At 44.2% G+C, this 25,218-nt stretch overlaps 3 protein-coding genes across 3 annotated transcripts; 2 read left to right on the top strand and 1 right to left on the bottom strand.

Moving 5' to 3' along the window:
• Positions 1-14,162: 14,162 nt before the first annotated feature.
• On the top strand, positions 14,163-16,379 carry F5J12DRAFT_897314 (uncharacterized protein; the record flags this gene model as incomplete). Its single annotated transcript, XM_051748009.1, has 2 exons — positions 14,163-14,394; positions 16,153-16,379. 2 exons carry the CDS (start codon positions 14,163-14,165, stop codon positions 16,377-16,379), a joined length of 459 nt encoding a protein of 152 aa, XP_051595626.1.
• Positions 16,380-17,591: 1,212 nt separating this feature from the next.
• Positions 17,592-18,807, bottom strand: F5J12DRAFT_786197 (uncharacterized protein; the record flags this gene model as incomplete). Its single annotated transcript, XM_051743388.1, has 5 exons — positions 17,592-17,797; positions 17,842-17,896; positions 18,112-18,254; positions 18,312-18,459; positions 18,505-18,807. The coding sequence occupies 5 exons, from the start codon at positions 18,805-18,807 to the stop codon at positions 17,592-17,594; spliced, it is 855 nt and encodes a 284-aa protein (XP_051595625.1).
• Positions 18,808-24,154: 5,347 nt separating this feature from the next.
• Positions 24,155-24,888, top strand: F5J12DRAFT_786196 (uncharacterized protein; the record flags this gene model as incomplete). Its single annotated transcript, XM_051743387.1, has 3 exons — positions 24,155-24,226; positions 24,351-24,411; positions 24,521-24,888. 3 exons carry the CDS (start codon positions 24,155-24,157, stop codon positions 24,886-24,888), a joined length of 501 nt encoding a protein of 166 aa, XP_051595624.1.
• Between the last annotated feature and the right edge of the window lie 330 nt (positions 24,889-25,218).

The following is a 25,218-nucleotide window of genomic DNA, read 5'->3' as shown; positions in this document are numbered from 1 at the left end:
AACACGCTTTAACCTTTGGAGGCCTCGCCTATGCGGCTTAGCTCGCTGAACATGCTCGACAGCTATTCCACTATTCATCTGTAACCATCGTCCCCTGATGGGCGGGATACCCATATCTCCAGCCTGGTTGGCAGCCGCAGGTGGGGAATCGAAGAATTTGTCTCTATCATGATCATCTAGTCCTCTTCGTACTTTTTTTGGCTGCATCTTTATCCACATCGACTCAGTAGCCTCTTGTACCATGCAAGACTTCCTCTACAGTTGCCTGTTCCATGGGTCACAGACTGTACAAAAGCCAGGTATGGCTCATTGACTCCACTATACCAAACCAAATGTGGGAGCCTCCTAGCTTCCCTATGACAGTTTCATTCAATGTGATGTTTATGCCTGCATCAGAAATCTTTCCTTTTTTGACTCCTCATGGTCATGTGCATCACATGCTTGGTTGTGTCCCTCATAATTGTCACCATCTTAGGGGTTCACATGTTGCAAGGCTCACTTGGATCTCCAGCTGTCATGGTATTTCCAATACCTGTTGAGACCACACCTCTGCCTTGATCCAGTGTACCACTGCCCTCTTTGATGGACAACATGCCATGTTCTAGTTCTGGTGACTCATTTCTGACTCATTTATGTTGCTCACATGTTGTACTATAGTTCCAGTGTCTGGCTCCTTGCCATGTATTGATTGTGCAGCCAGTATAGCCTTCATCCCCTTGCCTATCCCCATCAAATGACACCATATGACTCCCTTTGACTTATCTGTTTGTCTGATTGTTTTGTTGATTACCACAGATATGCATTGCGATGTGTCCTGTTGCAACTGGTATGGTACTCATGTTTAGACATATATAAACCCTTGTACTTTACCTTGTATCCTCAGTTTTTTGATAGCTTGCAACTCAGCTTTGTCCCATTGTTCTTGTCCTTGTCTCCTCCTCTGTGTGATCTCAGAAGAACTCACCAGAAGGAAGGAACTGTTGTCAGACAACTGTAATAGCTGAGCCATAGGGGTTATGACAAGTTTGGCCTGTGGTCTCCCCCTCATGTGCTTTGTGCCTATTCCATTTGAAGAAGTCACTGCACTCAGGCATAACAAAATTGAAAAACTCTGTGCAGCTTTTGGGACTCATTGACCTCTTTGTGAAAGTCTACTCATCCCTGGTTACTGAACTTCAACAAACCAGTTCCATCCCATTTCTCAGCCTTAATAAAAATCAAGAAACACCCCTCTACCCTCAATCAGTTTCACCACTCTACAGGCAGCCACTAGGCTTTAATAGATTGCCTCCCTAGAGTCGATGCTTGTGTCTCCCTACATGTAAAGTCACTCACACACAATCACCCTACACTGACAGGTTTCTTTCAAGAAATAAATCCTCCCTCAGCCTTTGTTGTCACTATCCATAAAAGTGTCTAACCCACAGAGATCAGGGCCTCCAGTCCCTCCTCATCCTAACCCACTTGGACCCTCCTCTACCACCCATCCCTCTAGGATGACTTGGTCCCTTGGTTACTGCAACCAACCCCTGGTTGTCTTATCTGTCCCAATTTAGGGATTCAGAAATTGCACTTAGTTCAGAAGAAGAAGACAATCAGAAGTCTGAGACTTCTTTCAGATCAATCCTCAAAGAAGAACAAGAAGCACATAATAAAGAAGAAATGTCCATGACTGTTGGTCATGGAGAGTCGGTTCCTGAAATGCCCCCAAGGACCATTTTGGAAGAGGAACTGAGACATAGGTTGGAAGAACAAAGAGTCACAATGGTGGAGGAGCTCTGCCAGGCTATGCATGCAACTACAAGTGACCCATTCCCAACAGGTATGCCTACTGACTTGGCTTTGTGAGAATGGTATCATAGGAACTTTGGAAAGGCCATACCCCCAGAGCTATCCACTGGTGGTAGCAGTAAGGGGAAAGCCAAAGCCGATGAAGATGATGACTACTCAAGCCACCCACCCAACAGAGGTTGGGAGTTTAATGTCAGGCATCCTGGAGAATACAACAGAAGCCACAACAGGCTTCAGACCTGGATTATGCAGGTCGAAGGATATTTGAACCTGAACAGACACATCTATAACACGGAATCACTCAAGATCTCATTTGTGCTCACATATATGACCAAGGGTGCTGCTGTGTCCTTTGCCAAGAACTATCAAAATGAAAACAAGTTGCTCGATGATTTGATCTACTACACTGACACCTTTCAAAGGTTCATTGAAAGGCTCAAGTCCACCTTTGAGTTGGGAGATCAGACTGCCCTTGCAATCTTACATCTCTCGGACATCCAACAAGGCAAATGAGAACTAGAAGCATACACCACTGAGTTCACTGGACTTGTAACCAAGGCTCAACTTAAAGAAGAGTTGCGTGAAGCAGGGATTTTCTTTGGAAAAGGATTATATAAGGAGTGTCATGACTGGGTTCTCAATTCTGGACATGCCCCATCTACAGTCATAGAATGGATTCAGTGCATGGGAGAAGCTTGAACCATGAGCGTGACAAAGCATATCCTAGAAGGGAAGGAATCTTGGTATGAATGCAAATTCATTCATTACTGTGGAGGTTCCCAAGATCCTGATGCGATGGATGTTGACAAACATAAATGGAACATTTGCCATTCTGGGTCAGAAATTAAGTGTTTCAACTGTGGTGCCGAGGGTCACATCAAACATGACTGTAAGGCGAAGGTCAAGACTCAACTATCTAACATCTGCATCATCCTCTTGGAGGATGGAACAAAGACCACCTATGTTGGAGATCATGAAGCAAATACAGAGGAAAAGAAGTTGTTGGGTTTTTGAAGGGGACTGATGAACTTCCTGCATCAGTCAGTCCCATCTCAGTGTTGTCCACTAAATGTACTTCTATAGATGATGAATTGAACATGTGAATTCATTCCCCTCTTGGACTTGTCATTTTGCCAGACTACAAAGCAGGAATATGGGCCTGTATCAACTCAGGCACAGAAGTTTCCCTCATCTTGGAAAGGATGGTTCAGAAACTTCGGATCCCAACATATTGTGTGGAGAAGAAGTTCAAAATGACCTCATTTACTGGAAAAGATGAAGAATGGGTCACCCACAAGGTAACCCTGAAAATGGAAATCAAGGAGTGCACTGTTCAAGTCAAGTGTTATGTTGGCCCTCTCATTGGAAAAGAACATGTCCTTCTCAGAATGCCCTTCCTCAAGGAGTTCAAACCAAGAATGAACTGGGAGACTGGCAAGATTACTTGCTGGGATGATGGGTATGTATGTCCTGAAGGATCTGACTATTTCATAAAACAGCTGGTGCCAAAAGGCATGGACAGTATGAAGGAACCTCCCAGTCTGTCCCTGGAAGTAATAAAAATGAGCTCAGGTGAAATCCCTGAGGTGTCCATTAACAAAACTACTCTGTCTACAGAACTCAAAGCAGCCTTGGCAACAAACACAGAGGAGGTCAAGCTTCCAGAAATGTACAGGGAGTTCACCAAGGTGTTCATGGAAGATGATATACCACTCCCAGCACATCAGCCAGGATTAGATCATGAAATTAGACTTTGTGAAGACTTCAAACCAAGGAAGGCCACAGTATACTTTTGCTGATGAAGACCGATGCTATTAGTACTTGGGAAGCCCCTGACAACCTTACTGGGCTTCACAGATTCCTTGGATTCTGTAATTTCTATCACGAATTTATCCCCTCCTTCTCAAGCATCACACACCCCCTTCATGACCTTACCAAGAAAGGGGTGTCTTACCAGTGGACTCAGGAATGCAATGCTGTGTTCAAAAAGTTAAAATTTTTGTTATGCTCCTCTCCAGTCCTCACTATTCCAGACTTCTCGAAGCCCTTTTCCCTGTTCACAGATGCTTTGAAGCTTGGTACTAGGGCTGTTCTTGCCCAGAAAGGAGCCAACAATGAATGGCATCTGTGTTCCTATCTCTCACAGTCCTTGGTTGGAGCTGAACAGCATTACCAGGTTTATGATTTGGAAATGCTGGCTGTCATTCACACTCTCAAGGCCTTCTGCCCATACCTCCTCTCCCCTGTCAAACCTACTGTGGTCTTTGCTGACCACAAGAACCTGGAATACTACTGGGAGCCTCAACAGCTCACTCCATGGCAAGCCCAATGGGCTGCCACTATCCAATCCTACCCTATCTGGTTCTCCTGGCAGGCTGGTCACCTACAGGTGCTGGCAGACACTCTTTCCTGGAAGGGGACTGTGGAGGAGCCTGCCCCTGTGGCCACAGTCCTTCCCCCAGACCTTTGGCTTTTGGAGGGGGTGGATTCCTGAATTCATCTTGTTTCCCCCACTTTTTCCATTACAAAACTACAAAAACAACTAAAAGTTAACCACCTAATGTGAATAGGATGACTTCCTGCATGGATACATCAGTCTAAAGATAACTCAAAGCTGTATTCTCACCCATCTGAGGAGAAATCAAAGGAGAATAGGCTGCCTGATGCTCGCCCTTTGAGGAAACCTGTAAAAGGAGCATGGGGAGTTAATGCAATAGCAGCAGACCTGTATGAATGCATCAAGAATGATATGCCAAAGGATTCGACAGGTCTGGAACCTAAGGATAATGTCACAATCACAGAAGATGGAACAAAATGGTTCAGAATGACTCAGCTATACATTCCCCCTGAAGACTGTTGCCATTGCATGCACTCATATCACGATCACGAGTTGGCAGGACACCTGGGACAAAAAGTGATGTTTGCAAAGATGTGAAAGGAAGTCTGGTGGGAAGGTATGGGAAAGGATATACGAACTTACATTGCAGGGTGTCCCATCTGCCAGACCACTAAGGTGGTGACTCACCCCCCTACCCTGCCAGTCATCCCCCATGAAACCCCTAAAACAGCATTCCTGTTCCAACAAATATCTATGGATCTCATCATGGATCTCCCGGTCTTGGGAGAACAAAAATATGACTTGGTTCTCATGGTTGTTGATCAGGGTCTAACAAAAGCTGCCCTGTTTGTTCTGTGCCATAAAACTATTGACTCTGTTGGGATCACCCAACTTTTCCATCAGTTCATTTATTCCCATTTTGGCATCCCTGAATCAGTAATCTCTGATTGCAGACCACAGTTTGCATCCTTGTTCACTAAAGAACTTTACAAAGCAATAGGGGTGACTCCTAAACTTTTGACAGGTTACCACCCACAAACAAATGGAGAGAGCGAATGTGTCAATCAAGAAGTGGAGGGATACCTTCAGCTGTACTGTGCTGTGGTGCCAAACTTGTGGGCAGCAAAACTCCTGTCCACAGAATTTGCTCACAATTCCCATGTCCACTCTGTCCATCAAATGACACTGTTTTCACTCCTCTTGGGTTATGACCTGTCCCCCTATGCAGAAGTTCAGCTCACCATGGTCCCCTCAGTAGATGAAAGGTTAGAAAGGCTGGCCTCAAATTGTGATGTTGCCATTCTTGCACATAAGAAAGCACAGGACCTGATGTGCTCATGCTCAAAAGGGTCTTATGTGCCACCCAAAGTTGGAGATCAGGTGCTCCTGGATACTGGACATCTGCACATCAAGAACCAGTGTGACAAGATTGTGCCTAGAAGACTCAGACCATTCAAAGTGACTCAGGTTGTCTCCCCAGTCACCTTCTGACTGGATCTTCCATTGACTTGGAAGGTACACCCTGTGTTCCATGCCTCTCAAATCTATCCATATCAAGAAAATGACATGTACAGAAAAGCTCTGCCTGCACCACTTCTGGAGTTGGTGGATGATGAAATTGAATGGGAGGTCAAGTCAATAATCAATCACAAGGTTGATGGGCACAGAGGTAAATGAAAATATCTGGTCAAGTGGAAAGGATTCCCTCATTCATCCAATACCTGGGAACTGGAGGAGAATATAAAGGATCATGCTTCTGAAGCACTTGACCAGTACAAGCTTGCCTGACACCTCAGGAACTAATGGACTCCCCTTGCTCTGTCAATACCAAGAACAACTATGCTGACCTCCCCCTCACAGAATCTGTTTATGACCTTGCAGCTGACTGGGATGACCTCTTCATCCCTCCCATCACTATCTATGCCCCAGCCTCACCCCCAACGACCACCACCAGCTTTCCTGACTCGTACCCCTCATCCCCCATCTCACAGCCTTGTGCAACATTGCCCTCTCTTGCCCACCCTCTCAGATTATGTCCACACACATCCTTCTTGGTTAAGAGGGTCCCCACCCCCAAGGCCAGAGTCTCCCTCAGTGGAGACAGTAACCAGCAGGGCAAGGGAAAGGGTAAGGTGCAAGCTGATGATGACCCCAATAGTTGAGCAGCCCAGGCTGGTCCCCCCAATGCTCCCCAATCTCCCCACCTACACACCACCTACACCACCTATTCCAATGGTGCTCACCATGCAGCCCTTGACCTCCTTGCCTTGGCAGCCCTTGCCAGGGATGATGAGCTGTGATTACCAATCACAGCAGCTGACTACCTGGACGTTGTTAGGGCACTTGACATCTTCCATGATGGGGACCACATTGATGGGTGCTCACCAGAACAAGTTAAGTATTTTGGGTTGCTGTCTGAAATCTACAGAGTGACAGATGTGATCAACTCCACTGTCTCGAAGATACACACCCAGAAACTTAGTGGTACCACACCCCTGTCAGAAGTCATCATGATCAACATGCTGGAAAGAAACCATCATCTTCTCCATCAGCAGATCGATGAGTTCCTCACTCCATCTGCTTCTCAACTTCTTGATTGTATTTGGCTGAAGCAAGAGGAACCATTGGCTTCATGCAAATCAAAAAAGGAAGCTGAAGAGAACCAAAAAAAGGGAGAACAAGTGGAAAGTGCTAGAACTGAGCTATGTTGATGCTAGTGATTTGTATAAAGAGGTTGGTGCCCACTTGGGAACAGGGACTTACAACTCTGCTTGGGAGGTGTTGTTGCAGGATGTGTCATGGGCAGGACTTCATAAACACTATCATAATGCTGTCCACACCACCAATCCCCTCCCTGCAGCTCCCTTTGTTTCCATGCCTCTCAACCAGCTCCAGTTTTACCTCAGAGGGCAGTCCCCTGTCCCCACTGACCATGTCCTGTATCAGCATGCATGCTTCCAATGCCATTACCTGGGACATTGGTCTTGTTGCAACAGATGTGGCTCCTGTTTTACCCCAGCCCTCGAGGAACTGCCAACTCCATCACCATCGTCACCCATTGCTTCTCACACTTGCTCCCATGTTTACACTACTCGCAGACCCCTTTCCTCCTGTCCCACCAATGTGCCTGCCTTGTCCTCAAGGGTCTGAGGACCTTGGAGGGGGGGGTGATGTTACACCCATGTCAGGGGTCTTTCCTTTTTCAACTCCTCATGGTCATGTGCATCATGTGCTTGGTTGCATCCCTCATAATCATTTATCTTAGGGGTTTGCATGTTGCAAGGCTTGCTCAGATCTCCAGCTGTCACAGCATTTCCAATACCTGTCAAGACCATGCCTCCACCTTGATCCAGCATACCACCACCCTCTTTGATGGACAACATGCTATGTTCTAGTTCTGGTGACTCATTTCTGACTCATTTATGTTGCTCACATGTTGTACTATAGTTCTGGTGTCTGGCTCCTTGCCATGTATTGATTGTGCAGCCAGTATAGCCTTCATCCCCTTGCCTATCTCCATCAAATGACACCATATGACTCCCTTTGACTTATCTGTTTGTCTGATTGTTTTGTTGATTACTGCAGATATGCATTGCAATGTGTCCTGTTGTGACTGGTACAGTACTCATGTTTAGATGTATATAAACCCTTGTACTTTACCTTGTATCCTCAGTTTTTTGATAGCTTGCAACTCAGCTTCATCCCATTGCTCTCATCCTTGTCTCCTCCTCCATGTGATCTCAGAAGAACTCACCAGAAGGAAGGAACCATTGTTGGATGACTGTAATAACTGAGCCATAGGGGTTATGACAAGTTCAGCCTGTAGTCTCCCCCTTGTGCACTTCGTGCCTATTCCATTTGAAGAAGTCACCATGCTCAGGCATAACAGTGATGAACAATGTGGATAGGGACAGGGAGGGAAATGAGATGGATGGGAAGAGTTTGAACTGCCAGTGTTGACATCAAGGTCATAATAGGTGGATGGGCTGCTGACACTGATACTGGTAGTGTACAGTATGGATGCCAAACTAGTGGCAGACAGGGCAGTTGCTGAATGGTTCTTGTTAGGGGGCATGAGTGTAATTAGCATTGGGTGATCCCTGCAGGTATGCACCTGAACATTGGAATATTGTCTGAGTCATACTGATAAGGCCAACTATTGTGGTGAGAAGTACTGTGTGGGGAGGGTAAGCAAGGAACTGCATCCTGGTGGCTAGTGGAGGGGTATGGTGTGATATTTGTACAAAAATTATTTGATGTTGGGAATCACCTTGTTTACAAGGCCACCCCACCCTGAAAATGAGATGCTTTTTTCAACATCTGCAGTCACCTCAAAATCCACTCCACTTGGCAATTGCCTTTTCTGTCAAATGATTGATCAACTGCCATGTGAAGTGTACATTTATGTATCAAGAACTAGTTACCATCCATCTGTATACAGCTGCTGACCTCTTTCTCAATTCCCACCATTGCTCCATGTCCTCATCCATTTTCTGCAAATGTTCATCTTCCCTTTGCAAGTGTTCACTGGGGTGCTGTGTGAAAAGTCAATCATTGAAGTCTCTTAGAAGGTGGATCATGTCCTGCCCTTGGCTACAAGACAGTGCAACATATGCATTGAATGGTGTCAGCTGACCACTAGGAGGTGTGCCAATGTTGATGACACAGTGTTCCAGTGTTTGTGCTTGGTTGTGGTAATCCATGAAAGCATAGGCAGGTGTTATTGGCAACTGCATATGGGATATTGTTGATTGCTTGCCAGCAGCCATTGTGATGGTGAACATTCTACAGATAGGTGTAACTGGCAGCACCCCTGTACACAATCCTGGTAGAGCCTTTGCTTTGGTATGCTTCATCTCTTTGAGCACATGCAAAGGAGGATAATCCAGCTGAATCATATTGTTCTGCATGCTGTTGGCAGACTCCTTCATGTCAAGCAGTGTCAACCATGCAGCCTTGTGCCCCATTCACCATGTCAATATTGGTTGTGACATTGAACATCACTATCACATCCATGCCTATTGCAAGAACCTCCTCCTCCAACAGGCCTCCTCTCTCAAGTTGGTTGTGGCCCTGCCTGCTTTTTGGATTTGCAGCCACAGTGAACCTCTCTGGCAAGGTGAGCATGTGGCCTGCTATGGTGTCCAGTGCTGGACAGCAGACAAGTGATAAACCTTCCAGGCTTGCATGTTCCTTTGCTGTCATCAAATTCCACTCCATCTGCACAGCATGCTGTGGTGTCACCAACACAGAATCTTTCCAAGGTGATGTACTAAAGTCAGTTGGAGGGCATGTAGGACTTTCCAACACAAGGCTGTGAAGCATCCTTATCTCATGTTTGGTGCAGCTGCCATTGTGGACATGATGCAGGAGATCAATCCAATCAGCATCAGTGACTCTAACTTGAGTCTTCAGGTGCATGACAATGTCAAACTGTTCATAAATATGCCAACCCACAATTTCCTTGTGTGTATTCTTTTCCACATGACACAGCCAAAATAATGGTGCAGACACTTTTGTTGCCACCAGCAGGAATTGATGGAAGTCTCCTACCAGGATTATGTTCAGGCCACTGAACAGAAGGTCGGTTGACATGGCATCTGTGCCTGTTCATGTGTGACATATGGTGTTGGACACTTTGGCCAACAAAGGTTGAGAGACCATAGACATCTCATCAATGATAAGATAGCTTTTGTCATGCCAGTATTCCTCAAGTCTTTTCATTGTTTGGGCTGATTGCTTAGCACCATTCAGCAGTATCATGCTTGTCAGCCCATCATTAGACTCTGCATCAATGGCTGTGAGTGACTGTACAGTGGCTCAAAAAACTGGCCCAATGTTTGAGCAGTTTTGATTGATGGGAGTGTAGCATGTCAATGACTAAGAACTGGTCCAAGTGGTTAGTGTGGGGTGTGATGCCCATGGTCTGGGCTTTCTAACAAGTCCTAGGTGATGTTGGCCAGGTGAAAACTAGTGGAGGTATGATCCATTTGGTGTGGTGATGCATTGGGATGGTTTTTTGAGTTTGAACCCAGTCTGCATAGTTTTGAGTTTAACAAAGTTTAAAATGCTGTGAGGTGATTACTAATGCTTACATAATATATCACATGGTCTATTGAAGGATTTGTCATCATACAAACAATGCCAAACAATGAATTGGGACCATCAAGGCTCCACCTTCTACCCAACTCATGATACCATCCTCCTGGTCCATCTGGGCCATTTGCTTAGAGTAATCTCTATAAATATTGGTGTCCACTACAGTAATGTCATCAGGGTATATGTCCAACACAATCAAACCCTTAGAAAATCTGCTTTTAGTTATCTCCTTGCTGTTTCCCCCACCCATACCTGACATACAGTGGCTCACAAAATTGTCCCAATGTTTGCATGTTTTTCATTAATCATGGTGTAGTGAGTGAACTATCATTATTGAGTCCAGGGTGTTGGTGGATGGATCAAATCAGCTGGCCTTGGCTCTCTGATGACCCATATTACGTAATATGTGAATAGAAACTGATGACAGAATACCCAAATGAAAATGAGAGCTCATTGAGACAATTATGTACCTTTGTGATGCCAGGTTGCACATTCCTGGCCTTCTATCTGGCACTGGATATTTCCTTTAGTCTTATATGACCAAATAACTCCTTCCCAGTGATCCACAGTTCAGCTCAGAGTACAGTCTAGCCAACCCTCCCATGATACTGGGAGTGCCCAGGAGGGTTGTGCTTCACATGAGCCTTCAGGCAGGCTTTTTTACAGCTATGATGTAGTAGTTAGTGGGTGAATGGTTTGTTTATAATGGGATGAATGCCAGATTGGACCTCCACATCATTCTCAGCTCTCACAATACTGATTAGTTCCAGGACACATGGGGCACTGGTGGGGAAACAGTGCAGGAGATGATGGCCAGCAGGATTCTGAAGAGACCAATGGTGCTGATAGCATATTCTATTGATTATACTATAGTGTACCCCAGCATTTGCTGAGATTGCCCTGAGAGAGTGTGCCTGATGAGCCAGAATGGTGATTTCTTGACTTGTGTTAAAGCAAGGAGGCTTAGTGGTGCAAAATCACTGTTTGGCATTATTTGTCTGTTGACAAATCATTCAGTAGACCATATGATACATTATGTAAGCATTGGTGAGCATCTCACCATGTTTTATATGTGCTCCCAAGGACTACATCCACAGTATATCACAAAGTTACATAATTGTCCCAATGAGCTCTCATTTTCATTTGGGTATTTTGTCATCAGTTTCTATTCAAATACTATGTAATATGGGTCATCTGAGCACCAAGACCAGCTGCTTTGATCCATCCACCAACTCCTTGGACTCCATAATGGTAGTTCACTTGCTACACCATGATTAATGAAAAACATGCAAACATTGGGACAATTTTGTGAGCTACTGTATTCTGCAACTAATCAGTACTGAGAATGCTGAAAAAGCCATGATGGTTAATCTGGCACTGTAAATCATGACCAACAATCCAATCACCTCTTATCTGGTGGGTTTCCACCTCAGGGGTACTGGGTTGAGGGCTAGGGTGAGCTTGAAGTACAAAGGTCCCACATTAACCATGGACATTAGCTGGAGGGTAAGCCTCAGATATGCACAGAGGATGTAATCTGCTGTGATGAAATTCATCTTCATCACAGCAGTGCAAGGCACCCACATGCTTGCACAACTGGCAGCTGTGGAGGACAGACTTGAGCCAACTGATGTTGATGACCTGTTAGAAGATCCATGGCAAGCTTATGACATCATCAATTGGCACTTACAGCACTTTGTCACTGGTGGGAAACCTGATCAGCTGAAAGTTGATCACATTGGAAAGTCACAAGATCTGCCTCCATGTCATGACCATGTCTAGGCCACCCTAGACTGGCTCTACCCCAGTCTTGACTGGTCTTGTCCAACCCTCACCCTAGTCCCTGGCCTTAACCCTTCAACCTAGAAATGTATTAGTTTGTGAGGCACTGCAAGGCAGTGCCCAGTCAAGTTGTCTGCTCAGTTGGTACCAGACTGGTGTAATACCTGGCCCAGCCACAGGTCCTGCCCCAGTTCCTGGTAAATCCTTTGTCCATACTTTTGCTTGGTAATATTCTTTGTAACATCCTACTTACCAATCTGTTTACCAATCACTGCTGTACTGGTGCTATGTTACACTTACTTTACCTTTCATATTTAAGCCATAGGATAAACTGTTTAGCCTCAGTCTGAAATCAACTTAGTCTCATCTTAACCCAGTCCCCTCTGTTCTCTGTCCTCCACCCCTTGACCAGACTACAGCCCACACAAGGGAATAGTGCTGTGCCTTCAGTTGCTAAGTCCAATAGTCCTCTAGTATCTCATCTACCCCCCTGACCCCCAACTAGACTCTGGACTGGCTTTGGACTGGTGATGACCCAGACTTAACACTCCAAAAGACTCACTGTCCAGTCATCACATTCCAATCTGTCCTTGATAGAATCCTCAACAATATCTGCCAATTGACAATCACATACTGGATGTGTTGTCGCAAGTGCTGGCACATGGTGAGCCTCTGCCAGGGACCATCTACGTGTTCGTGGTACCCAAGCCGTCTGATTCGTACCTGATGGCCGATCTTTTAGCTCCCAGCATGCAGGCCCACTCTCAAGGGTATCATCTGCACCAGCATCCGTATGGCCAACAAGCATGTTATCCTCTGACATCTTCCACATTGTCCACTGTATCATATCGCAATAACACTCCCAGGCATTGGTCACTGCCAAAGCCAGGCCCCAAGCTTATCCATCCACATCGACACATTGACATGTGCAATCGCACCCACATCAGCCAATAGGGGCGCTTTCCTGCCAACATCGACCTCTATACCAATTTCAACCTGTGCTGCTTGCTCTGCCTGAACTCGCCCAACTTGGTCTCATCACACAAGAGTTAGGGACTTGACCAGCTGATAGGACATCATTTGTGCATGAATCTGGCTTTTTTGATGGGTGTGACTTGTGACTACAAAGGTTGATATCAGCCATCTGTGATGTGCCACTTGTTGTTTTTACCATTATCTTAGTGAAAACTCATGATATTTGTGCTACCTAGAAGTAAAAAGGCCTTGCTGGTACCCCTACTTGACCTGGCATATGTGGCCACTGGACAGTTTACTTGCTCCCCTGGGTTGCCTATGCACTATGGGATCAGTAAACCCCAAATAATGTTGTGAAATATGTCACCTGATACTCCTATCCTTTTGGCATCAGTATTTTTACCAAAGTCTAGTTTGGACTTAAAGTGGCTCAAAAAACTGTCCCAATGTTTGTGCAATTTTGACTGATGGGAGTGTAGCATGTCAATGACTATGAACTGGTCCAAGTGGTTAGTGTGGGGGTTGAAGCCCATGGTCTGGGCTTTCTAACAAGTCCTAGGTGATGATGGCCAGGTGAAAACTGGTGGAGGTATGACCCATTTGGTGTGGTGACTCATTGGGACAGTTTTTTGAGCTTGAACCCAGTCCACATAGTTTTGAGTTTAACAAAGTTTAAAATGCTGTGGGGTGCTTACTAATGCTTAGATAATATATCACATGGTCTATTCAAGGATTAGTCAGAATACAAACAATGCCAAACAATGATTTGGGACCATTAAGGCTCCCTCTTCTACCACAACTCATGACACCATCCTCCTGGTCCATCTGGGCCATTTGCTCAGAGTAATCTCCATAAATATTGGCTGTCCCAATGAGTCACCACACCAAATGGGTCATACCTCCACCAGTTTTCACCTGGCCATCATCACCTAGGACTTGTTAGAAAGCCCAGACCATGGGTTTCAACCCCCACACTAACCACTTGGACCAGTTCTTAGTCATTGACATACTACACTCCCATCAGTCAAAATTGCACAAACATTGGACAGTTTTGTGAGCCACTGTATGCTTCACAGGACAACTAGCACATGGTCTTTATGTTACACATGACTCTGAGGTGACTATCAAGCCAAATGACATTTGACACTATCTTGGTTTGGCCACCCAATCCCCATGAATGTCCCCAAGCCCAGATCTTGAGGACCAGGAATGGGAGGACATCCCACTGGAGAGCACAGATCTCACTATGGTGGCCTCACTCATTGCTGAAGAACAGGCAGCACAGATTTTACATGAATGGGCACAAGTCCCAGAAGACCACAACCCATTTCCCTACCCTCAGACTGAAGTTATATTTAAAGATGCCTTGGAAAGGCTGCAAGAAATGGAACATATACCCTCATGCCTTGGTATGTTGGAGGAGGAATGGGGTGAGGATGGATACCCAGAGATTGAAGTCATCCTCAGCAGGTGATAAGGTAAAAAGGAGCTTATTGTGGAATTACCAAATTTTATTTGGCATCCATGAGCACTCAGGTGGTGTCAAGCTCTTGCTGTTCTGAATCACACATTGGAGATAGTCATGGACACCAAGTATATAGCCAAATGGCATCATGCATTGTGGCTGTCTAGTAGGCCTTGGATGTGAGAAACTGAAGTAAACTTTGCTTAATTTGTGTTCATCTTTGCTGTATTGCCTTGTCTACACCTCCAACACTATACACTCCTTCCTCCCATCCTTTCATTTTTAATAGGTGCCTATCATGGTGAAGAGGCCTAGGAATGTAGCCTTTTCATCCTCTGATAATGAATACTCTCCAGCACTGCAGTCTTGTTCATCCAACTCAGCTGTAGATGCAGTTTTACAGAGCCTACTCAGTAGTTCCTCTCTTCCCTCCTCTTCCTCATGTTGCTCTTTGATATCATCTTCTCAATGAGTCTTGCCATGCACTTCTTGTCACACAGGTCTCCCTTCTACTCACTCTTGAACAGCTTCTACATGCCTTTCAAATGCCTTTACTCATACAAAGCTTGAAACAAACAAAGGCCTGAAGGGAAAAGGGAGGATGACCAACCAGAGTGTTCAACAGAAAGATGTAAGGCTTCACAGCTGATTTTCCTCAGTTTTACTTATTCAGCTTTCTAGGGTCCACAAGGTTGACCAGAGGACATGAAGTTTGAGGTCTCACAAATCATCATTCTTTCCTGTGGGATTAAAGCAGTGAATATATGTTCAAATCACCATATCCCTGCAGAGTGTCTGTAAATGATGTATGAACTCCAGCCCATAGATGATGATGATGTTAGTGGCAAAGCCTTTGATACCAGTGCCAATCTTTGGTGCTTATTTCCCACCTTGAACCAGCCTTACCTCAACCCTGGAGACCTAAACTGCCTTGAAACCTTTGGCTTGTGCTGCTTAGACTATCACCATTGCTATACCTTTGACTGAAATTGGACTTACTTACAATTTGAAAAGTCCCTCCTTCACAAGGTGCTCCCTAACCATCTGTTTGTATATTTGGATGGTCTTCCAAAGGTGAGTCCATAGCTAGGCAAGTGTTGCACTTGTGTTTGAAGGCTGACAACTGACATTTAGATTTTGAATGGGAACTTCAATGTGATGGAAGATTGTGATGACCAGCAGTATTTACCCCCTTTGGTGCTGTGTGAGAAGAATTGCAACCATTTCTCTCCTGTCAATGGCAAGGACTTCTTTGGAGAAGACATCTACATGTCAATCAGGGGTGGAAAATGACAAGCACATGATGAGTGAGTGATTGTCCTGGGTGAGTTGTTACTCATTGCTCAGATAAAGTTTGCTGATCATGGATATGTTATGATAGCAACCCAAACACCCATCCCAAAAGCCATCCTTGCTAGTTGGGCACAAACAGCTGGTAGTATTAAAGGCAATGGGAAGGCAATCAGTATATCACCCTCAGCTTCTTCTGATGATTCTGACAATCTTGAGGAATTTGACTCACAATGAGCTGAGTCAGATTCTGAACTCAATATCATTACTGAGCATCAGTTATCCATTGATAGTAAAAGATATCAGCCACCCAGTGTACCTCATTGCTCTAAACAGCAATGCATGATGGGTAAATGATTGTCATCAGCACTGATCAAAACACAACCAACCAGCCATCTCACAACAACCATAGATACTGCCAGTGCAGCTGGGCCATCTACATCAGCAGCCATTGATCTCATTGACAATTCTGATGAGTCTGGTCACAACAGTGGTTCAGATGTTTTCTTGCCCTTATTGTCTCCCCCTACACCATCATCAGATGGTATTATAGCATCAGCAAACATTCCTGCCAATGATACCTCTACTCCCACCCCCAGTCCTTCAGCTAGCCCTGTTTGTCCACCCCTCTCAGGATAATTTAGATGGATGAGTCAGTTGACCCATGGAAGGTGAATCATGAATTTCATTTCTAGTGTCATATATTGTCTTTGCAGAACATATATTCTAATCACTGTCATTTCCATCCTGTCACCCCTTTTGTTATCTGGCATTGCTCATTTCCATCTCACCATTCCTTTCATTATCATCACTTGCTCCATGGTACCATGGCTACCCTACATCAATACATTATAATTGCCCACTTCATCTTGTAGGTAACATTTACACACACACTACATAAAAACCTATACCTCATTTACTAGCCTTTGAATACATTCATTTTCTTGTAATTTGTGTGAGCAAGTCAATTTTCATGTTACCCATACAGAATTTGCATATTTCATTGCACACCCATGCAGATACATGGATTCAGCATAAATACTTCCCATTCAGTGCAAATACTTCCCATTTGGCATAAATGCATTCATTTAGTGTAAATACTTTGTATTCAGCACAAGTATTTGTATTTGGTGTAAATAGCTCTCAGGTTAACTCAGGCTAAATCAATAGTATTCAGGGTAAATAATATCTGTATAAATCAAACTTCATATGTTTCACATTTTATTCCTTGCATGAAACAAGGTTACCAGAAGAGAAGAACCAATCCCCAGAAATGTGACACTAAGGACTTCATATTTATACCCACAGTCATGACATTGTTCTTTTGTTGCATAATTTCACTGGCAGGTTCTGCACCCTTCTGTACTGGATACACTTGGGCAACAATTGGTGCTTCATAGAACATGTGCCAGAGGTTTGCTGGAAAAAGACTATGACCAATGATGCTCTCATGTATGCACTGAATATATCCAAGAGCCAACTTCTCAGGATATATGGGATAGTTCCAGACCCATCAGATGTGATGGATGTTGACCTGGAAGTCTCAACATTACCCCTGTCCTTACTCTCAGTCCAAGCCCCTATCCACCCCATCCTTGGTTCCTCCAAGGTTGCCAGTAGCTATGCAGATGATGAGCATTGCACTTACCTGGGACTCTGAATACTGTCCGCTGTGGCTTCCTCTCACAACATTTCATCCAATGGAAATTTTGTGCTCATTATATTGTAAGGGTAAAATGCAGAATATATTTTGGTGGAACATCTGTGCAGGATGAGAGATGTCACAAAACCACATGTGATCATTCATATGTATTGAGTACAATCACATACTGAATGACTATTGCTATGAAACTAGATATTTGGTCCCTGGTGTGGACTGGGTAAAGATGGAATAAAACCCCTTGGCTGCATCTGGGCACATGGTTCAGTGGCAGAAGTTCTAGGTGTGGTGGACTGCCTCTTGCCTGGTTGGGGACCATCATCCACTTCCTCCATCAGTTGCTTCCTCAGCAATGCCAGTTGATTGGGTGGAGGGGGGTCCATCTCTATGTTTTCCTCTAGAAAATATGGTTATAATCACATGTTGTTAACATAGGCTAACCAGAAAACTTGCTGGAATGCATGACTGTCAATTCATTTTGGATAGGGTTTTCATCCTGTGTGGGTGATGACTTCATCAGCAATCAAGTCCTAAAGTTGAGTTGAGAATAACTCATAATCTGCATGGAGGAATTGGTCAAGATTGAGACTTCTGGCTGCTGTGCCTCTTCTGATGACTCCATGCATGATGTCACTTTTGGAGAAAGAGAACATACTAACAGAAACAATGGCTGAAGTCAGATGTCTGCAGTAGTAGAGCTATGACACTCACTCCATTCAATGTTGTGGCCCTTTCTACATTGCAGTACTGCATCCCAGATATTTGAGAACAATTCAGAGGGATATTACCAGTGTCATACTGATATGAGGAACCACACAGTACCATGGGCAAATGCCACTCATATTTTTCCCAGTCTAAAAGGATGAATCAGTAACTGGAATGCTACCAGCAAGGAGTAGAAGAGCACTCACCAAACTCATAATTGTCAAGCCATATCAGCTCAATATCACTATCACACTGCCACTGGAAATCCTCCATTATATCCCAACCATGATGGCTGATGAGATACTCCACTACAAGATACTCTTTGAAGGGTTGTGAATGCCACAAATGCAGGTGCTTGATGGAATCACATTAGCAGGGATGAATAATGGCCCCCATCACATTGTCCAGGTGGCCAATGGCCTTGGGGATATAGGAAAGGATCAGTGGGGTCTTCTTTTCTTCTAAGAAGTGGCTGTAGAGTTTTATGAGGAGGTACTGCCTCCAAAACAAGCAACAGAAATGAGGAAGATATATGATGGGAATGAAAGTGTGGTGTGTTTCCACCAGATCCTGGTCATAAAGGTTTGTGACATTGACAGAAAACACTCCTTCATTGGCAAATTTGATCAAGTAGTGGATTTGCATTATATAATCAAGTTGTGTCTCAGTTACAGGAGAGTGGGGCCAGAAGTAATTAGTCATTTTGATACAAACAGTTTCTTTGTTAGGGAATGGAGTGCACATGTGTGATGAGAGGTGTTGCAAGAGTGCATGTCACTACCTGGTATAAAACACCAGATAGATGGTCAGAGCCCACTGTAAACAATTACTGGGTGTAAGACTCCAAGTAGTTAGGGTATTTGGGTGAGGTCAAGGTCAATAGAAACTCACCAAAAATGCATCCACAACACATGTGCTTGGATTTTAAAATATTTTAGCTCAGAAACCAACTTGTATTGAGTTGTCTGTCATCAGCTTGTCACCATGTTTATACTGTTGCTTGCCATGTGGCACGACTTTGTTTGATATCCACACTAGTGTTTCTATGAGGTGAACTGAACTGAATCAAGGTGGATTAGCCAACCAGTTCAACACACTTTGATAGGGATGAAGTGTAATGGAGTGAGCTCATGAGACTTCACAAAGTGACAACTATGTCTGAGTAATGTTGTGGTCACAAGTGTCTGGTGCCCATACACAACACATATGCCTGGTTCATTAAGCCAAAAATCACAGGGAAATTTATGGCATATGGCATGAAATATGTATGTTTATTTATGGTGATTTAGCCAAAAAGGCATTCTGCATCTGACAAAAGATTCCATCAGCAACAATTGAGTTGACATTGCACCTTCCTGAGTTTTGTAAAGAGCTGGGTGAATTATGATGCAGTTGGAACTTGGATCTGTGTAATTCTCATATATTTAAAGATTTTGCTGTGGAAGTGGTATATGCAAATATGAGATCAGTCAGAAAGTACAACCAGTCATGTGTAGTCTGGCAGCTCTCACATGGTGGAGAGAGGATTGACATGACTTTACTGCCTTTACCACTCATCACTACTCTACTGGCTGTGTTACACCAGGTAGTGTCCTACTGCACCATCTCTTACAAAATCTCTGTTGGAAAAGCTCTGCTTAGATCTGCTTAGTTCCCTGACCACTTGCTCACTTGTTCCCTACTATTTACACCATGTAGTGTCCTGCTGCACTGTTTCTTGCAACATCTCCATCAGAAACACCCTGCTTGAATACACTTTGCCCCCTGAACATTTTGGACTATTTCTTCATCTACTGCTCACTCACTTGTTCCCTACTATTTGGTGTGATACACCACATAATGCCCTGCTGCACTGTCTCTCACAATGTCTCCATCAGAAATGCCCTGCTTGAATATGCTTTGCCCCCTGAACACTTTGAACTATTTCTTTGTCTCAGGTAATGTACATTGGGTTTACAGTCATCCCAACTCTGTTTCCTCAACTAACCACTGGCAGTTGCAATCCACACTTGGATGCTCACCCTTAGAGTTCAATTGCTTTATGTCAGACAGTGTGTCTTCAAGATGGACCACCAAGCTATGAATGGATATGAAGTATGCATCCACACCTGTACACAGCCAAAGCAATGCAGAAACTTGCAAGGAAACATACTATGGCCCAGGGAAGGCAGCACCCCCCTAAGACATGCATTGGTGGTATGCAAGCATCAAGATTTCAATGAGAATTGCAAGGGATGGAAGGCAATTCATGGTTTGACACAGAAAAGGACTCACAAACCCACTATTGATGAAATTAAAGAAAATCTGTCTGAGGAAGAAGCAAACAAAGAACTCAAATGACTTTCACTTCCAATAACTAACAAACATGGTGATGTCAACATGGGGGGCCCAGATCCAGTGGAAGTTGATGACAAAATGGATGTTGACAGCAGCTCTGCCTCTGATGGAACCTGTAAAATTGAAGCAAGACCTGGCTTATTGCATTCCCCATCATCATCCAGTGGCATGCACTCATCAAGGCTTACCATAGGCTATCCAAGTGAAACAAGGTTGACATTGGCATTGCCACATCCTGAGAAATGGTATCTGATAGTACCTTCTGAGGACAGAGTGATGAAGATACTATTTGTCCCTGATCTCAGTCATTCAAGGTTATACACTGTAGATGCAGAGGGAGATTTGGGATGGATAAACAGGGTGGTATCTAACACACAGTTTGATGCCACTGAGCACTGGAAAGGCTGTGTACACAAGATTGGCAAGCAAAAGCATGGTGTGAAAGTAATGATGTCTGAATGGGTGGGTCCAATAACTCATAACATGAGCACAAGGTACTTAACTGAAATTGTAGCTGTGGATAACACTGCATGAACACATATGACAAGGGACAGGTGTTTTCACTGAACTACATGAGTTGGGAGGAATTCTGAGGGGTGCTTCTTGACCCAACTTCTGTGCCAGAGAAGTGGAACACACTCAGGGATATGGATTGCATCATCAGAGGTATAGATTACTCAATAAACTATAGGTGAGCACAGGGAGATGAAATGTAGCTCAGCATCTGATGGCCATGCCCATTCTTCAGGCATCCTGGAAATTGCTATGGCCTAGATGATCAGATGCTTCAGAAATACAATGGCTCAAAAAAGTGTGCCAATGTTGGGTGATTTTGGAATGATTTGAGATTTATGAGAGAACCAGTAGGAATCAGTGCAACTTCCTGCAGGATCAAAGATAGTACTAACTGTTGCCTTGACAACAAGGGCTTGGTTGTGTAATTTGATTGCTATGGCACTGAGATATAAGCATTTTAAAATAATATGTCATTGGGACACTTTTTTGAGCATGATGTTGTCAGTCATTATTTGGCAAATAACATAAGGATTTGACAGCTTCTGAAGGATTTTGTGCATCAACATTGCCTGATTATGTAATGTACATAATCCTGAGCCATAAAAATGGCTTGGGTCCCACTCAGCTAACCCTACTTCACCATGAAATGCATTTTTGCCTCTGCTAGAGCAAATATCCATCTTCTTGCCATATCTGGCCATTCTGCCCATCAAATCTCCTCTAAAGCTGGTCTGGGGCACTCTACTGTGGCCAGGGTCATCAAAGAGTCCCAGCCAGATAAGGAAAACCTCAAACTGGGACATCCTTACCAGCTTTCCTCTACTGGCAGAAGGTGAATAGTCTCTAGTGTGTCCTCTGGAAGAACTGAAAAATCCAGCTGGAAGAAGTGGCCCATTTTTGGCCCTCAAACCAACAGATCTGACTCAGGAGACAAATGAATGACAATACAACATCAGCTACTCATTGCATATGACAGGGAGACTATTGCACCATGGACAAAGGTCCTCAAGAATGAGGAGGATTTTGATGAATTGCCATCCAATGTGGTCCTGAAATGCAGTCATAGCAAATGTGGAATCCATGTCATCCTTCCCACAGCTACTGAAGTCATGCCAGCCTTTGGAATATCTGCAGAGAAATGTCAATACAAATGAATTCTGGATGGCACAAGAATTTGTGGAGAGCCTGGTGGATGTTGGTGAATGGAGGGTATTCATTATAGGCAGAAGAATCCTATCAGTGATGCATACACACTGGCAGAAGAAGCAATGGGTGGCCACACTTGTCAGCTTCTATTGAACACTGGAGGAGATTCAGTAGGTCAACTATCCTAATATATGGTGTCATAGTAGTGTTGACAGAACATGTTTTAACACAGGGATATGATGGATTGTGGGAGTCAAACACTCCATGACCTGCAAACAGATATCATCAATCTGAAAGGGGGCACAAACCTCACTTGGATGAAAGGCAAACAACAATTCCATGACTTTGTCATGACCTGGAAAGATCTGGTGTTACAGGAGATGCAGGCTGATGGCAGAAAATCATCAATATGCATATTTTGCAGGATGGACATTGGAATATGGATGGAGAGGGGAAAGGCTGTGGAATACTTCATGAATGAGGTAGAATGGACACCAACAACAAGCATCTGGCTTGGGGCTTACAATGGCCATACCATGGAAACACCCACAGATACATTTTCAATGGTGTTCAGACAATGGCTACTTAGCATCCAGAGTCCATACATCTTCTAATGGAGTCATTCTGACTGATATATGGTAAATTAATTAATATGTATGTATGTAATATTCATTGATTCCACATGGGTCAACCAATCTTGTATTCTAACCTCCATCAACATGGCATGTTGATTCTTCCCCAGAAACCTGTCCCTCTGCTCTGAATTGTGGCTGACCAAAGTTATCCAATACCAGGGCATGTTTGTAGGTGTTTGACACTGTTTTGCCTATCATAGCCAGCCTCCCACATTGGAAAAATGGAGACAAATGGTCCTTATAGTGATACTGAATAATGTGGTATTTTGGTAAGAGCATCTGGTAGACTATGTGGTAAAGCCTAATAGCCCCTATTCATAGTGGCAATCAGCACACCAGAGTGGAACTCAGTGGTTTTCAATAATGCACAATATCTAGATCATCTCAGACTGCTCCATTGATAATTAGAAGACTTCATCCCACTCAGTATTCCAGGTATTGGGTACCAAGTCAGCCACACACACCTGTATCATTTCACAGGGAACCTATTTCACAAGCTGCAAGCACATTGGATGTCACTATGTAGTGGTATACATATGGATACATGTGTAGTGAGGTATGGGGAGTATGGGGAGTACTGTTCCAGTCCAGGGCACATCACAATTGCCCATATTTGTCAGGTATTTACATGCCTTAAAATGTGATCTACACCTGTTGGACATCTATCTGGTTATCATCTGAGATCATCCCAAATTGTTATCCTTATCCAGCATGCCTAAAAATGGGAGATCTTGCTGCCATTTGTAAGGTTCATCAACACTGTTTGGCATATCATAAACAACCTCCCAAACTGGAAAAATGATGGCAAATGGTCCTTGAATTGATGTAGATGATGTGGTAGAATCAGAGTTGTCTAGCATCCACTAAGTGATTGCCTTAGACCATCCTGAATCCTTACCATCATACAGCACACCTGAAAGTGGGTGACCCTGCTGCAGCTTGTAAGTGTTCAACACTGATTGGCACATCATCCTCAGGCTTGAAATTTCCAAAATGGTGGTCAGCAGAGGTTGTGCATAATCAGATACCAAGTCACACTTGCAAACAGCCCAACATCCAAGTTCTGCAAGCTGCTATGCCTTCAGGCCACAGCATTTCAGTATCCAAACAGTCCCATGTCCTTGGAATTTATCACAACACATTACACTATTACTTGAAGAAGTTTCAAGTTGACTACCAGTATACACCTATCTCTGATGCTGAACTTGTACCTTATCCAGCATTTCCATGCCTCACATCCTCAGTCTGGCTTACAGTACATTACTGGCTCATTGCACAAGCATGGGTTATGGATCCAGAGAAGGCACATTCCAGCATCTCTTCATCATGTTGATTCCTTAGGCCATGTTCCCAGGTTGCAAAAATCAACTCACTGTCACAAATACCATGTATCCCACCCCAATGCTCTATGACACATGGATGGCCATCACAAGCTTGTTCACTGGGGAATTGTTATCCATGGTAGTGATGATGGGTATTGCTGTACAGTGAGTGAAAGCAAATTACCTGCATACTCATACTTTAACCCATTTTTCACCAACAAGGTCATTGGACTAGATGCCCACACTGACAACCAATCATCCACTGTCATGGAAACATTTTTCCATGCAGTTGACCAGTATGGGTGACCTTCAAGTGTATGTGGGGATCAAGGTGGGGAAAATAAAGAGGTGTCAGTATTCATGATTATGACAAAGGGATTGAATTGGGGGATCTTCATGTGGGGAACATGAGTATTTACAGTCTATGTCATTATTTCTGTTATGCAAATTGGATTGCAGGTCAAAGCAGAATACACACATTGAACACCTCTGACATGAGGTTGGTGCTCCCTTTGCATGTCCTTGGCATGCCTTTTTCTACCAACTGGAAGTATCTCTCAACCCAGATGTTTGTCTCCCATTACTATGGCCTACAGCACCCAGCCAACCAGCCCACCTCTGGTGATGATAGTGATGATGATAGATGGGAAGATATCATGGATCACAGTGACATGACTGTTGACCATGGTGACCTTCCATCCATAATTGCAGGTGACCAGGCATCTGAACTTGCACCAGATGGTGCTGCAGTTCCAGAAGGAATTGACCCATTCCCCTCCTCCAATTGGCAAGAAGTATTCTGGCAGGCTTTGCAGCATGTGCATTAAATTGGCCATGTTCCCCATGGATATGGCAAAATGCCTGCAAATTACTAGTAAGTGTTGGACAGCCCATCCTGCAATGTGAGTCTGACATCAGCAAGATTCAGATGATGCTGATGATATGCTGACCACACCAGCCATGACCCCCACCACCATTGACCTTAGTAGCCCTGACACAGAAATGGGAGAATCTGCAGGTACTTCTGCACCAGCTGAGTTGCCCCACCAACAGCTCCATCCACCCCAGTCATGTCTCCTGTTCATGCAGAATAACTCCTTTGTGATAGACAACACCATCACTGATTGTTGGAAGGTGAATCATACATTCCATTTCTA

Source organism: Pisolithus orientalis (genome assembly GCF_024613125.1).
Source record: "Pisolithus orientalis strain OTSU chromosome Unknown F5J12scaffold_51, whole genome shotgun sequence".
Taxonomy (NCBI): Eukaryota; Fungi; Basidiomycota; class Agaricomycetes; order Boletales; family Pisolithaceae; genus Pisolithus; species Pisolithus orientalis.
The sequence above is the reverse complement of the archived record's forward strand: the minus strand, read 5'-3'. Positions and strand labels throughout refer to the sequence as shown.